This window comes from Monodelphis domestica, chromosome 1 (genome assembly GCF_027887165.1).
Source record: "Monodelphis domestica isolate mMonDom1 chromosome 1, mMonDom1.pri, whole genome shotgun sequence".
Lineage (NCBI taxonomy): Eukaryota > Metazoa > Chordata > Mammalia > Didelphimorphia > Didelphidae > Monodelphis > Monodelphis domestica.
The window spans coordinates 603,261,510-603,276,956 of record NC_077227.1 but is presented as its reverse complement, the minus strand read 5'-3'; the positions used below and the strand labels follow the sequence as shown (position 1 = coordinate 603,276,956).

General features: G+C 34.1%; 1 protein-coding gene across 6 annotated transcripts in view; it reads right to left on the bottom strand.

The window, feature by feature from the left end:
- TMEM87B (transmembrane protein 87B) overlaps positions 1-15,447 on the bottom strand; it is a 46,502-nt gene that overhangs the window by 29,812 nt on the left and 1,243 nt on the right. For 5 of the 6 annotated variants that reach the window (XM_056813782.1, XM_056813777.1, XM_056813778.1 and 2 more), the window contains exons 2-9: positions 10,592-10,652; positions 9,733-9,824; positions 8,009-8,143; positions 5,814-5,870; positions 4,689-4,782; positions 1,603-1,664; positions 1,124-1,307; positions 377-476 (exon numbers count right to left, since the gene is read on the bottom strand). In XM_056813782.1, the coding sequence (XP_056669760.1) occupies positions 377-476; positions 1,124-1,307; positions 1,603-1,664; positions 4,689-4,782; positions 5,814-5,870; positions 8,009-8,143; positions 9,733-9,824; positions 10,592-10,652 (785 nt within the window). The remainder of the gene's footprint in view (positions 1-376; positions 477-1,123; positions 1,308-1,602; positions 1,665-4,688; positions 4,783-5,813; positions 5,871-8,008; positions 8,144-9,732; positions 9,825-10,591; positions 10,653-15,447) is intronic. The other variant, XM_056813781.1, reaches the window with a different exon arrangement.

Below are 15,447 nucleotides of genomic sequence, written 5' to 3'. Positions count from 1 at the left end.
ATAAAACATGCACTCAAAGATAAATCAGTGAACATGCTTTATGAAATAAAAACACTAAAATGGCAGAATTTTGAGAAGGGAGTAATATAAGCATAACCATATCTCTTAAGATTAGTGACATGAAACGGGCAGACCAGTTAAGAAACTGTTACAATAAGCCAAGCCAGAGGTAATGAAATCTTAAACTAGGTAAGCAGTAAGGAGAATGAAAAGGAAGGGCAGATATGAAAGAAAGGTCAATACAATAGGACTGGGAATGAATTAGAGGATGAGAGAGATTGAGTCAAAATTGATTCCAAGATTTTAAATGGGAAAGTGCTAGCACCATTAAATGGAGATGAAAATTCAGAGGCAGGTTGTAATAACTAATACTTACTTCACAATGCCATAGCCCAAGCTCACAATAATAACCAGGAGGCGTGCTAGTGTCCTCTTAATTGCAGAAATCAACTCGGCAAACACTAATAAGCCTTGAGCTGGAAAGGAAACAAATCATTTCTGATACAAAATAGTTAACTAAAAGAAATTCTCCATATTCAAGATTTCCCATTTCTTCAAATTGATATGGCCAACCCTTTCTCAGATTTGTCATCCATGAGTCCAGAAACCCGTAAAGGTGAAAAAATGGCTACATGTGGATAGTTTACAGGTGTGATGCTACCAAAATAGATTCCTTGTGTTATATTGAAAAGGGAAAGGGAAAAGCAAGAAACTAGAATTAACTCAAAAAATCTCAAATTTTCACCAACAAAAAATTATTTTAAGTTAATAAGCTACTCTTTGCAAAACACATGGAAGATTAAGTCAACTAGGATCCAAAACAGTGAACTAGAATTTTACTTAAATGAGGAATAGGAATAAGGAAAAGAATCACAAAATTCTGGAATTTTAGAATCAGAAGGAACTTGAGTGCCATCTAATTCAAGTCATAACTGAAAAATTTTCCCACAAGATTGGTTATTTACGCTCTCTACTGCTATGGTGGGAAATGTATGCCAACACAAGTCCAGTTTCTACTCAGAGGACCACATAGTTCTCTTTCAATTCTTTCTTGTCCCATATTTATTACAGAACCCATCCAGTAAATGCCTCATATTGCATATATAATAGATCAGCAACTTACAAGACAGTCCTGTGGTATTGACATTTTGATATTCCGCATAAAATACTGCTTTTTCCAGCATTCCCAGAAAAATAACAGCAGCAATCCAGAATTGAATCCTTAATAGATCTTTCCAATAACAGGCAGACCACATCAGCCAGAGTATACCATATAAAATGTAAATAATGCACATCACCATATAAAACTGTAGATAGAAAATAAGTTTTAGATTATGTTAAGTTTTATTTCTCTTAAGGGTGGCTTTCCTCTGGTCAAATAGCATTCTAAGTTATTTAATACATTTCTCATACTTTGAAGGATGAGAACTGACAAAATAAAGACACCTGAGGAGAGATTCTAGAAAATCCATTTCCACTCTTCAGGCCTCAACTAATTCATCCACAAAATGAGAGATTTAGAGATTATGTCTCTAGCTCTAACATCTAACAACTCTAGCTCTAACATAAGATTTGTTCATTTCCACTTACTCTCCTACTTACAATCATTAAAGGCCATTCTGATGCAGAGATATATCCATGAAGGCCCACCATCGAAAGAGAAACTGGTGGGGAAAAAAAGAAACAAATTTTCTATCAATTTCTTTTGTTAAACTATTTTAAACATATTCATTTCCCTGATGACAGGTCCCTGTGCATCTTCCTCCCTGTAGCTATGCCTTCCTATGTGTACTATTCTTCTCTGCTCTCCCCTCACCTCAACCCTGGCCAGTGAAAATTTGATCTCTTTGAGAGAAGTGACTATCATGCCTTTTAAACTATATAACTAACACGTTGGGCGGCACGTAATACTTATAATTCTTCATTCATTCAAATTAAAATAAAAAATACCTTATTTCACCTAGCAGAATGGTAAGTTTATTTGACAGATTAATTCAATAATCTGGTCCATGCTGTGTCAAATGACTTGTGCCAAATTTGTATCCAGATATTCATATCATTTACAACAATAATCTGGCATTCTGGATGCCTAAACCTAAGAAAAATGTTATCTATTTCATGTCTATTCCTTGTTTTCAAAAGCTTTTAGTCCCCCTTTTAGGTCTCTCAAAGCAGCTAATATAATGTTGCCAATGCTTTCCTATTCTTAGAATATTCAATTGCTAAGGATAGGGAAAAGAATAAATATTTGAAAAACTAGCTTTAGTAGAGGAGCTAAGATTAGTAGAAAGCTGCCTTAATCCTCAAAGACCTCAATTTTTACCTATTTTAAAATCCTGTACTTCTTCCTATCCCAGAAGTGGCAATGATTAGAGTCAAGATTAAAACCTTTACTTCACTTTAGTGCTTTCAATCATTTTATTCATTCATTTCATCTATTGCTTTCCTTTCACTACAAAAGATTAATTTATACATGGGGCTCCCCATTTTGAACCTCATTCCATTTATTCAGACTTATACTCTTTTATTCGCATCAGCTTGGACTGCTTCTTTTATCTCTATTTCTAGTAGTTTTTTCCCCTCCTTATATCCCTAAATGTAGGTGTCACTGAAAGACTATGTCCTCAGTATTATTCTCTACCCTCTGCTTATAGGGAGCTCATCTCCTCCCATAATATCAACTATTACCTTAATAGGATTGACTTCCAAACCTTACTGTTTAGTCACACATTCTCCTTTGTGCTCCAGATCACAGGATCCAACAACCTTCTAGGTATCTTGATTTTGATACCTTGCCTAGACCTAACTCAAACTGAGCATGTCTGAAACTAATCTTTCTCAAAACCTGTCCTTGCTTTGAACTTGAGCATTTCTACTAATGATACCAACTTTTCCTCAATCACTCAGGCTTAAAACTTTAACTATCCTTGATTCCCTTCTCCTTTTCTACATGCAGTTAGTCACTGTTGGTTCCATCTACTAGATTTCTCATAGCTGTTCCCTCCTTTCTATTCCCACTATCACAACATTAACCCATTAACTCTCACTTCAAATACTGCCCTTGGCTCTGAAATAGTTTTCAGAGCTCTCTTCCTGGGTCAATCTAATCTAGCTACTCCTCTGAGTACTTTGCTTAGGGCATAACTATTCATGTTACATTTCTGCTTAAAGATTTTTCTATATATATGTATAAATAAAAACACCCTGCCTACTAAATAGAGTCCCAAATCCTTAAGTGAAAACTAATAGCCATGACAGCATGGCTTCAAGCAACCTTTTTGACCTCCCTCAATTCCCACTGTTCCTTTTCACAGTGCATGCAGCCATCATGCTTCTGTGCTCTGCTCCCACCTATATAGTCCAATATCTGCCCAGTGAAAGTCTTCTCATTCTTAAGAGCATAGATCAAATTAAATGCCAATTCATCCATTAAAGTCTTCATTGTTCTGCCAAGAGATAGGATCTCTCCTTCTTTGGCTCTCTCAGAATTAGAGGATCAAGAGTTGGAAGAAACTTCAGAGTCCTCTAAGTCTCATTTATATCTGAAAAAGAATGCTTCTACCACATCCAGCCTTAATTTGAAGACATCTATAAGGAAGAATATACTTTCTCCAGAGGTAGCACATTCCATTTTTTGGCAATTCTAATTGCTAAAAAGATTTTCTTCATATCATATCTAAATATGCCTCTCTGTGGCTTCTAATCACTTTTTTGTTTCTAATTCTAGAGCAAGGAGAACAAATTAAATCCTATTGCCATAATGGCTTATCTAGAATTCATACAGAATTCAAAAGCAAGCTCAGTGGCCTATAGTTTGTATACCATTCTTCCTTTTCATAAAAATTAGGGCATTTCTTTTTCTCTAGTCCAATGAGATCTCTCTTTCTTTCAAAGACAATAGCTCTCACCCTTTTATTAGTTCTTTAGTACCCATGTAGTTCATCTAAGCTTGATGACGAATTCAACAAGACCAAATAGATGCTCTCTTACAACCTTCCTACTTATCTTGGACTTCACTATCAGGAGTTTTGTTCTATCCTTTCTCATCCTAAGATCATTTTCCCTTGGCAGAAAAAGCAAAAGCAAAAATGAGTCTGACTTGGCCCTCTTTCACGATTTCTATCATTCCCTCAATCTGCCCAGTACCATTCTTATCCCTACTTGATCTGCCTCCAGCATATGTTTACTGAAATTAAATAAAATCTCACCTACAAGCTAATGCATTTGAAATTTATAAAATCAAAACCATTCAAGGGTCCAATGGTACTCACTTATTTCAAGAAATATTCAATATAAAACAATTCTGAAAATTTCAAAGACAAAATTTCAAATATCTGGCTATCCCCAAAATATTACTTAAGTTAAATTTTTTTTAAATTTGCAATTGCAAAGTGAGCTTTACAAATGATTATAAGATTTTTAAAGTTTAAACAAAAATTTTAACTGAAAAATTAAATTTCTCAGATATTCCAAATATAAATTAAAACATTTCTTTTAAATATAATTTTGCTCTTAGGAAAAGCAAAAGACTTTCATCTTAAAAATGTAAGGCCATTCCAAAACATTATCCACTTTCTAAAGCATAATTCACTTTTAAATGATATGTTAGTAACAAACTAGTCACATTTAGAATAAGAGATAGACTATTCTGAACACAAAGAAACATGTTTTTAGTTAAATCACTGTACCACTCAAATTCCAGTTTGTATCTTCTTTTTCTGTTTTAAAAGAAATAATAAAGAGATGTGGTCCATCCCTCCATGTTGTGGCTACAACATCATCCTGTAAGGGGAAAAAAATTCTTTACGGTATCCAGAAATAGCCACTTTAAATAATTATTTGCTCCTTACACTTTAAATCAACTATCAGTTGTTCAATTTGTAGCAAACAAAGATTGTAGAAGTCAGACTGATGTTAAAAATACCAAATATCTGTTTTATTTAAATAAATCTTTGTTTCAACTATTATACTGGGCCAAAAAAAGGGGCAGTTTTCTCTTAAACTTCTCTCCAAATACCACCTTTCTATGCTAGCCCGTCTCTTTTTGGTGGCTATTTTCAACATGTAGTTTTTCTAAAACAATAATTCAGAAAATTTCTGAAGAATCTAGATTAAGAGCAAAGGATAAAATTCATTTAACTCTAAGAAAAGCAGTAGGGGAGAAAAGACTTAGGACTTCTCTTTTCTCTGAATTACTGATCTGCTATAATTCTCCACAAATATCTTTCCTTGCCCCTTCTATCTGCACTCTATGCTTGTTTCCTTTGCTCTCTTTAATGCTTTGCCTGACCCATTCCTATGAGCTTAAATAATCTCCATTAATATGGAAACATGTTTTGCATGAAAGCACTGATAGTCTAAATCAGACCATTTACTGCCCAGAGGGAGGGGAGCAGGATCTGAATTGCAAAATGTCAGAAAACAATTGTCAAAAATTGTTTCTACATATAATTGTTAAAAAAAAGTTTAAATGTCATCTGAAAACAAATAAAATTCATTTCTATCATCTGGCTTATGCCTCTTCTTTCATTTCTCTTGGGCAAAAGGTAAAAGGCTGAGAAATAACAGTATGGAAAAAAGAAATGATATACTGAGATCATTAAATAAAAACCTTTAAGACAATTTTTATTGATATAGAAACATGCAATGTATGTCTCCATTTGAATAACCCCAATCCTAATAACTCTATTACAAATTACCTATTCTGTCTCTTCTCCCCCAACATATGCAAATTGTAATTAAGCATAATAAAACTGCCCATCACCCAGGGGTAGATTTTTCTGGAATTCCTACTAATGAAAATTAAAATTTACCATTGATCCTTGCAAATCTGGAAACTTTTTCATATTTATTACTGTTTTCTCTTTACTCTAAAAAGAGAACAGATAATTGATATCAACAAGGTTAACTTGAAATAAAAACTATTATATGGTACTTTCTGAAAGGAAAAAAAATGAACAGTTGTCAAAGACAGGACATACTGAATAGGAAATCTCTTTCTAAATAAAATATCTGAATTCCAAAGAAAAATGTTAAATAAGAGAGGAAAAAATAAAGGACTGGCATTTTTTAAGTCTACAGTGTCATGTATTAACTGACATGTTTCCCCTACAAACAGATATCACAGTTTAGTTGCTTTATAGAGGACCCAGATTTTAATAGGACAAAAGAAAAAATGACACTTAAAATAATTAAGAGGTTTTAATTGGTAGAATTTATGAGGAAATCTTAAAGAAAAAGGGATTTAACATTTAAGGGAAAACTAGGGATTTGACCATTGCCCACTAGACCTACCAATTGTTCCTTTTTGCCAAAGTCCACTAGATGTGAAATAACTCCTTTCATTAAAAAAAAAATGGAAAATAACCTTTACTTATAAAACTTGGAATGAGATGGCAGGGATCATATATTCTCTTGAAGTTCTTTTGCAACCTTTATGAATAGACAATATACAATCAAGGATATGGACTTATAGTTGGCTTAAATGCTAGTAATACACACATACGTTGTGTGGGAAAAAATAAATATTAAAATAAAGCTCTTAAAATAAGGAAAAAATTATTTTTGTAATAAAAGTAGCTTGAGAGGAGTCTTTTTGCTTTTTTTTGCAAAAAACTAACCAATTTATAAAATGATGGTAGATATCCCTTTTAGGGAGAAGGAAAAGACCCAGTTATAATGAAGACAAAGAAATGAACATAGCTTCCCACTGTGGCCCTCTACTTTGATTGGGTATGCAGGGGCTGCATTGAGATAAGAGGAGGCATGTAGAAAGTAAAGAATAGGTCCTGCAAAGCTGTTAATGAAGGTGCCCAAATAGTCATTAGGTTATAATTAATCTTGAGGGACAACAGCTGGAGCAGAAGGTATGGTTGGGTTGAAGATAAATTCCATGATTGGCTATTGCAAGGAAGATAGGATTCAACTTGCTTTTTTACCAATCACATAATTCTTGAGGTTATCCCATGACTTCCCACAGAAAGTCCCAGGCCCTACTTTATAGACTGATGCCCTGATGCACAAATCTTTGGTAAATATATTTTTGGGACAGAAAGTACAATGAAAAAAAGGCTGCTTTCTAAAATACTTAAGCATGAAAAATGAATTTTGGTGGTGGTTAGTCTTCTAAGACCCTAGCCAAGAATAACCTTATCTGAAATGGAAAATTCAGGAATTAGGGCAATGACAGTGAACCTATGGCACTGATGCCAAAGGTGGCACACAGAGTACTCTCTGTGGGCACATGGCCACCCTCCTCCCCCATCCAGTGTGGAAAGCAGAGGGCCTCAGGCAGAGCTGCTCCCTTCCCTCTCTCCACCACACCTCCCCACCCCTCTGCCCAGTCACCCAATGGGAAAGCTTTCTTCCTTCCCTGTGTGGGGTAAGGGGGGGGGGAGGGGAGGTGGGATGCCTGGGATTCCATCTCTAAAAGGTTCTCCATCACTGAGTTAGGGGGTAAAAGTTGGATTTTATAATATCAAAGGCTATTGTCATGATCTGTTATACCCAATAAATTAGAAAGAAAGCTACATTAATTTCTATTCTTTTTTTTTTTAAAAAACCCTTACCTTCCATCTTGGAATTAATGTGTATTGATTCCAAGGCAGAAGAGTGGTAAGGGCTAGGCAATGGGGGTCAAGTGACTTGCCCACAGTCACACAGCTGGAAAGTGTCTGAGGCCAGATTTGAACCTAGGACCTCCAGTCTCTAGGCCTGACTCTCAATTCACTGAGCTACCCAGCTGCCCCTGAAACCTTAATTTCTAATGATCACACAATGATAAATCAGTTATAAATTTAGTGTGATAATAAATTCCCTAAAATAAAATGCATTTCCCCAATACTTTATTAGTGATGCACACAAAACACTTTTAAAGAAGAAAAAAAGCACTCAACTGAATAGCAGATAAAATTAAACCCTTTCTGATTCAGTGACTAATAAAAATTTGTTGACATTTGCATTATCTAGGAAGAAAAAATGTTAACCTGGAAATTCACAACATACTCACACTCAACATAGGAAACATCTGTAAACTGTTGTCACAATTCAAATGTTCACTTTTTTGCTTGCGACATTGTTTTCCTTGGAAATAATCATTACAGAAGTCTTCGTTGCCACTAAGAATGTGTTTGTCTAACAGTTCCTACCAAAAAAAGTTTAGGATTGCTTCAAATTTGCTTTTTGACAGAGGTAAATTGAAACAAGGTTTAAAATAGTTTAAAATGATCTGGCCCCTAAATTTTCAACAATTAAGCGTTGACAACTTACAAATGCAGTATTTATAAAGTTGACTACTTAGAAAATGAAGTACTAATAAAAGTTCACATTTAAAAAAGAAAAGTGGATCAAATTTTTTTTTATTATTCAGTTCTATTTTCAACTCCAAATTTTCTCCCTTCCCACTTCCCTTCCCCAACCCAATAATGTTTTAATTCAATTTCAGCTCCAAATTCTTTCTCTCCTCCTCAAATCCCTCATCCAACAGCTACCTATTGAAACTAAGGCTAAAGGAAAATTAAATAAAAGAGATAATTTTGATTACATGAAATTGAAAAACTTTTGCAGAAACAAAAATAAATCCAGTAAGAACAAGGGAAACTGCTGACTAGAAAAATAAATGTGTTAGAAAATGGCCTTCTGACCATGACATATAAGACCAAGAGCCATTCCCCAGTGAATACATATTCAGAGGATATAAATAAACAATTCTCAAAAGAATACCATCTATTAACAATGTAAGACTTCTCCAATCACTTGGGAAAAAAGAAAAGAAACCAGAACAATTCAAAGGTTTCACCTCATACAGAAAACTGGTAAAGATAGAACTAGTCAACATTGGAGGGGCTGTTGAAATATGCAAATTGATAGGCTGTTGGTGGAGCTATGAATTGATCCAACCATTCTGAAAAGCAATTTGGAATTATATGAATAAGGTGAAAAAACTATTTATTTACTTGGATGCAAGTTAGGGAATGCCAATTTTTCTTCTTTCCCATTCCTTTGTCATTCTTCCTCTTTCTCACTACCCTTTCACTTAAAATATTTGTTCTCTTCTTTCTCCTAAATATTTTCTCTCTTAACTGGGTCCTAATATGGAACTGAAACATTTACTAAAGTCTTATGATCTCTGTTTTTAATTTTTAAAGTTCATCTGGAGAAAAGGTTTGAGTTGTTGGTTTGTTTTTTTTTTACATTTTTTATTGACTTAACTTCTTTATATTATGTTAGTGAAGAAGTTAGGGGACTAGTATTCTAGAAAAATAGTTTAATTGACAATCTGAAATCTCAAATTAGTGGCAAAAATAGGACAATAAAACAAATTAAACTCTTTTAAGTATCTATTAAACCCAAGACTCTGTGCTAGATGCCAGAGAAACAAAGACAGAAAAAAAAATCCTTTGTCCCCAAGGAGCTAATATTCTAATATATACACAGAGAAGTATATAAAAGGTAATTTGAGAGGAGAAAGAACAATAACAACTGGGGAGGTAGTATCCCAGAGAGTCAAAGAAATTTCAAGAAAAACATAGTAGTAAGTTTAGCCTTCAAGGACCATATGGATCCAGAAAGGTACAGATGAAAAACAAATATTCTAGGGATGAGGGCTTGCTTGCTTAAATTAAATGTAAAGTCCTTATCTCTTAACCTTATACTCTAATATACTAATATACTCCTGGTCTCCACCAATTCTAATTAGCAGCATAATCCTTAAAACATTTGTGTTTTACTTACTTCCATCTTAGTATATTCATTGTGACATGCATGATATTTCAAATGCCACTCTATGGTAAAATTCACAGGCTCAGGACAATTGAATGACTTAACTGTTTAGAAAGAAAGAAAGAATCTCATTTTACATTGAAAATATCAATTACAAACTCAAACAGTATTTTTTTTAAGTAACCCATTTTGAAGTGTTTAATGCTTTCACTCAATAAAATCAATTTATTCAACCCAAAAAAAAGGTAAATAACTTAATTAAAATATTGTACAAACTTAAATGTTGCTAACACAGATTAAGTCCAATACAACAATCATGTCTGTTATCAGTATAACCTATTTGATCCACCAAGTCTGTCTCATATCATCCTACAGTTGTTTTCTATGCACTCATTCATAAAGACAAAGGCAGCACAGCAAAAAATGCAAAGCTCTTTCAATCAGTAATTCTTTTCCATAGAGAAAAAAAATGACTAAATCCTTCTAGATTAATACAGAATGGAGGATTACTATCAAGAGACCTTAGAGATCATCCAATTCTTCATTTTACAGATTAAAAAAAAAAAGAGATTAAATGACCTGTTCAACATCCCAAAGCTAGCTAATGGCAAAGCCAAGACTAGAATCTGGATCCCTATATTCCCAATCTGGACAGTTTCTTACTTTGCTGCCTCTCCTAATAATATATAATTGAAAGAAAATAAGTTTAAAAAAACAGTCATCTAATTTTTCAGCTGGCGGGATTATGACTATGGGAACTGACTGAAAAATTCAGCCTTGAAAATTATAACATTTCAAGTTAAAACCTTATAAAGTTGCTAAAATATGTCTTCAGGGAAAAAACCATTTCTCTTAATAGCGTTATACTTACTTTTAAGTTTGATTTCAGTAGAATTAAACATAGTTTTCCTAAATATTAATAGTCTTGATCCCTACAAAGAAAAATTAAAATGTTATATTAGTCTTAAAGGTATTTTAATAAGCTTGTTATTTAAACCTTTTCTTCACTGCTTAAAATTAAAGCATTTCATTTTGCCACAGAATGTATATAAAACTGTACAGTAAGTATGTGATCTGAAAATAAACACAGGAAAGATGGCTGCCTTAGTAAGCAAATATCAATCAACTAATTAACAAACATTTATTAAGTATCTACTATGTGCTAGGCACCTTGCAAAGATAGTGTACATTCATTTGTTTACCAGTAAAAGGTAAGTCATAACCCCAAGTATAGATATAGAGAGACATCAACTTGTAAAGAAGCACAGATTAATTCGAATACAATTCTACAACCCTCAGAACATGTTCTAAAAACTTTCAGGAGTAGAAGCCCATCTCCCTCACATAACCATATGGCTAAGTGATAGCTGACCTAAACCACAATAAAATAACTAATCTGATTTTTAATAAATGCTGAAAAGACATTGAAATTTCCTTCTTTTTTGATAGGCCAGGATGGCCCAGTATATACAGAAGACCTGAGTTTTAATAATTTTTCTCATGCTACCTAGTCATGTAAACCTGTATATAAATGGCTTTGCATATTTTAAAGCACCAAAAGTTATTTTTTTCCATGGATACTGTATTTATTTGAAAGAAATCATAAGGTACACTTTAATTGCTTATCATCAAAACTATATGTACATTATCTAATACCTTGAAAATGTGCAAATTTTCTGCCCATTATTTCACATATATACTTAATTATTTAGTATTAGCATAATCAAGATGAATAGTTTTAGTTATCTTTTTCATAAAGTCTAAAGGTTCTCTACAAGCCTCTGCCAACAAACAACACCTGGAAAGGCTTCAATTTCCACCTGTTAAAAGGGTTCCTAGAATCGTGTAGCTGAATTCAAAGAAGATTTTCAAAATCAGAACTGAATTTTCTTTGAAAACTGTGAAGCTGTGGTGAGTCAAGAAGCTATAATGTTGCATGTTTCCATCTCACTTCAAGAAAGAGTTACCATATTACAATCCTTTATTTTAGCTTCCATTAGTTCAGCAGCATAAGAATATGCTATTATGCAGTCTGCTCTTAAAATTGCATTTAAAAAGGAAAAATTATTTGGAATGGAGTAAGATATAAGGGACAAAATACTAGAAAAATATTTTCTTTGAATATTTTCTTCCTTTGCAATCTCCAGTTGTAACAGGAAATGTTCTAAGTCTCTGAACAGGAGGTTATCCAATAAATGATGAGTATCCAGGGCAATCAAGGGTCATCTATCAGGGATTAAAGGAGCTGTAATCTATACTGATGGAGAGAATAAGTAACCACATGGTTGAATTTAACTTCTAAAATACAAAATAGTAATAAAAATTAAAAATTGTTAATTGCTTCCTATTTAGCTTGATCTAATTTCCTCCAGACATTAGTTCTATGAAAATGTATGTGACTAGTAAAGAATGACTTTCCCTTCCATTATTTTCATTTCATTTTTCTGTACATCTTCATGTTTGAACAAAATGTCTGTCTCTGTACTGAAATACGCTGTGTATACCCTGAAAACAGACTTCTCTCTACTTATCTGACACTTATCTCCAAGTATATACTTTAATACAACTACAGATCCATAATTTGATCAACGTGAATACTCTCTCAACCTTTGTCCATCCTCTTAGTCCCTTAGAAGATAAGCTGTGCTGCAGTAAAAAAAAAAAAATACACCACATACACTAAGCCTACTTTCTTGTGATGAATCACAATTTTAACTTGACAAGTTTGCGCATGACTGATCAATGATACCAAAAGCCCTTTTACTTCATAAGGACCTAAAAACCCACACCATGAAGAAACAGGATTAGGAACTCTATATAGCATGAAAAAATCCTGCATCATATATATTACTAGTTCCTAGGCTTATTTACCTTTTCAAAGTTATATTGTTATCAAAGGTTCTATCCCATATCTCAGTGATTTCTTTGATATCAAATTTTCCTCCTTAAATTAGGGTCCCTAGTTTGCCTTTCTGGTTATCAATACTTTTGAGCTTATATGTGTGTGTATGTGTATGTACATACATAAATATATACATATAAACAAATTTAAGGCCATAGTTTTACTAAGGGTTTTTTCTTCCAGTATTATGTATGTGTAAAAAAAAGTAATATGCGTATTATGGGTTTTATTGATGGCTTTCTTTTTTATTTTGCTTGGTAACTTCTGGCCTATTATACTTCCTATAATGTACCTATTATTATACGTGTGGTATAGTGATTTTGGAGTAAATTAGAGGAACTAATGACCTAGGATCTCTTTATTGCTTTCTAATGGTTATCTCCCTTTAAGAAGTTATAAACCAATGCTACTTATTGGGTTTTTTTCCTTAAAAGAGCACAGGTCCCCTCTCTTTTCAGGAAGTATTTCATACCAAATGTTCAGCTACAAGTGAGTTCTTAGCTCCTTCAGTGATCCTTCTTCCCTTTCTTCTCTGAGGCTGTATATGTAATTAGTATTAAATTACTTCTGACCTTATTTTTAATTTGTTATATAAATGGCAAAACTTAACACAAGAACAGGAAATTATTTGTCCCCAGAGTTCAATGGAAAATTAATATCTCCACTTTAATAATTCTTTACTCAAGCTAATAGGAAGTAACTAATGTGGTGCTCTACATTTACAAAGTTTATGATTCTGTAGAAACACTGCAGACATGAAAAATTGAAGTCATTTTACTTCTACCACTCTACTTCAATGATAACTATATATTCTCTGTTAGCTTTAATGAAGTAAGAGATTCTTATAATTCCTAGAAATAGATTCAAGGTCTAGCTGAGTATATATCAGTATTGGTGAGATTAAGTCAAAACATCATACTAATTTCCCTCCAATAGAGAAAATACTGCTCTCATCCAAAATCCTGGATCCATGACAAAGCATCTGACCTATGAAAAGGAAAAGATACTATGTTCTCTTCTGCCTTCTCTGCAAAAATTTCCCACAACTCTACCCCTTCCTTTTTCATATTTTCTAATTACCCTCCAGTGGAAGTTAGGTGGCTCAGTGGATTGAGAGCCAGGCCTAGAGATGAGAGCCCCTGGGTTCAAATCTGGCCTCATTTCCTAATGTGAATTTTAGATTTTTCTCCACCCTGTTTAGTCTTTAGAATTTTAACAACTAGGAAAGTATACACCCCCACTTAAGGATTAAGTGGGGAAGAAAGGTCTATGACCCGAGTATGCTAGCAAGTGACAAATCAGAAACAACTGACTGACCCTGTAGGCTGTCCAAAGCCAAGTTTAAGTCACCATTGGTACATGTGAGACACAGGAAGTGATGTAAAGAACTGCCTTTATATTTTGCGACACTTCTTGTGAGAGGGACTTAACTGTGGAGGAGCTCCAGAGTGAGACCTCAGACTGCTTTCCTTAAATGATCACATGGTGAATACAAGGCTGACTCCTTTTCTTTGGCTTTCCTGGAGGCAATAGCCTCTGGAAAGGTCCATCTCTTGGGACTCCCTTTCCCTTGGCTTTCTGGAATCACTAGCCTCTGGAGAGAACCCTTGGCTGAGGCCCCGGAACTCCTGCCGGGTTCAGATCAGGCCAGGGCAGCTATCCTTCCCTTTTTCCTCTCTCATTCTTCATTCCTCTCTCCCTAACATTAACTAGGTGACCCAGGGCAAATCACTTAACTTCCATTGCCTAGACTTTCCCATTTTTCTAACTTGTAGCCAATACATAATATTGATTCTAAGAAGAAAGTAGGGGTATAAAAAATAAAACAAAATAATTACTACCCTCCTACCTATTTCCTTTCCATGTTTTCTCATGGTGTTTCCTTGTAAAGACATTTTTACCTACTCACTCTAAAATTAACCCTTTCAAACACTCCCTCAAAAACTTTCCCCTCTACCTTTGTATATTCAGAAATAGTGATAATCATAATTTATGAGTAAATTATATATTTATTAAAAGCCAGTCAACAAGCACATTTACTATGTGCCAGACAGTATACAAAATGCACAAGTAAAATTACATCCTGAATTTGCAGTCATCATTTCAAATCCCTCATATTTGGCACATGTATGATTTACAATTTTCTTATCTGTAAAATGATATGGTTGGACTGAATGACTTTCAAAAACCTTTCCAGCTCTAAATCTATGACTTCTGGTATGAAATTTCCCACCACCAACCTAAAACTGGTAAATAATTCCTAAGGAATTGCTTAAAGCACACAGACATTGTGGAATATGTCCAGCCAGTGCTGGACTTGCAATGAGAATGCAGGTTTAAATCCCTGTTCTACTACCTGTTTGACCTTGGACAAGTCACTTAAACTCTCTGTCAGTGCCTTACCTGTAAGATTAAAGAGTAGAATTAGATGGCCTTTTTCCTTCCAATTAAAAATCTTTGATCCCATCAACCAGCTAGGGTCACAAAGCTAGTGTCATCATGACATGCTTAGCCTTCTAATTGGAGGTATCCCTGTCTCTCATCTCTAAAATCCATCTTTAGGTTCAAAAGTCATTTATCCAAAGTCTGCCCAGGTCAAAACTTCCCCTCACTCCCAATTCCAGTGGCTCCCTATATCAGTGGCTTCAATATCAACAACAAAATCCTTTGTCACTTAAAGCTTTTCAAAATCTGGTTCCATCCTGCTTTTCCAGTGTTCTTCTATTTTAAAATAAGTTGATGTTCAATAGTGTCTGACTCTGTGACCCAGTATGAGGTTTTCTTAGCAAAGATACTAGTGATTTCCCATTTCCTTCTCCACTGGA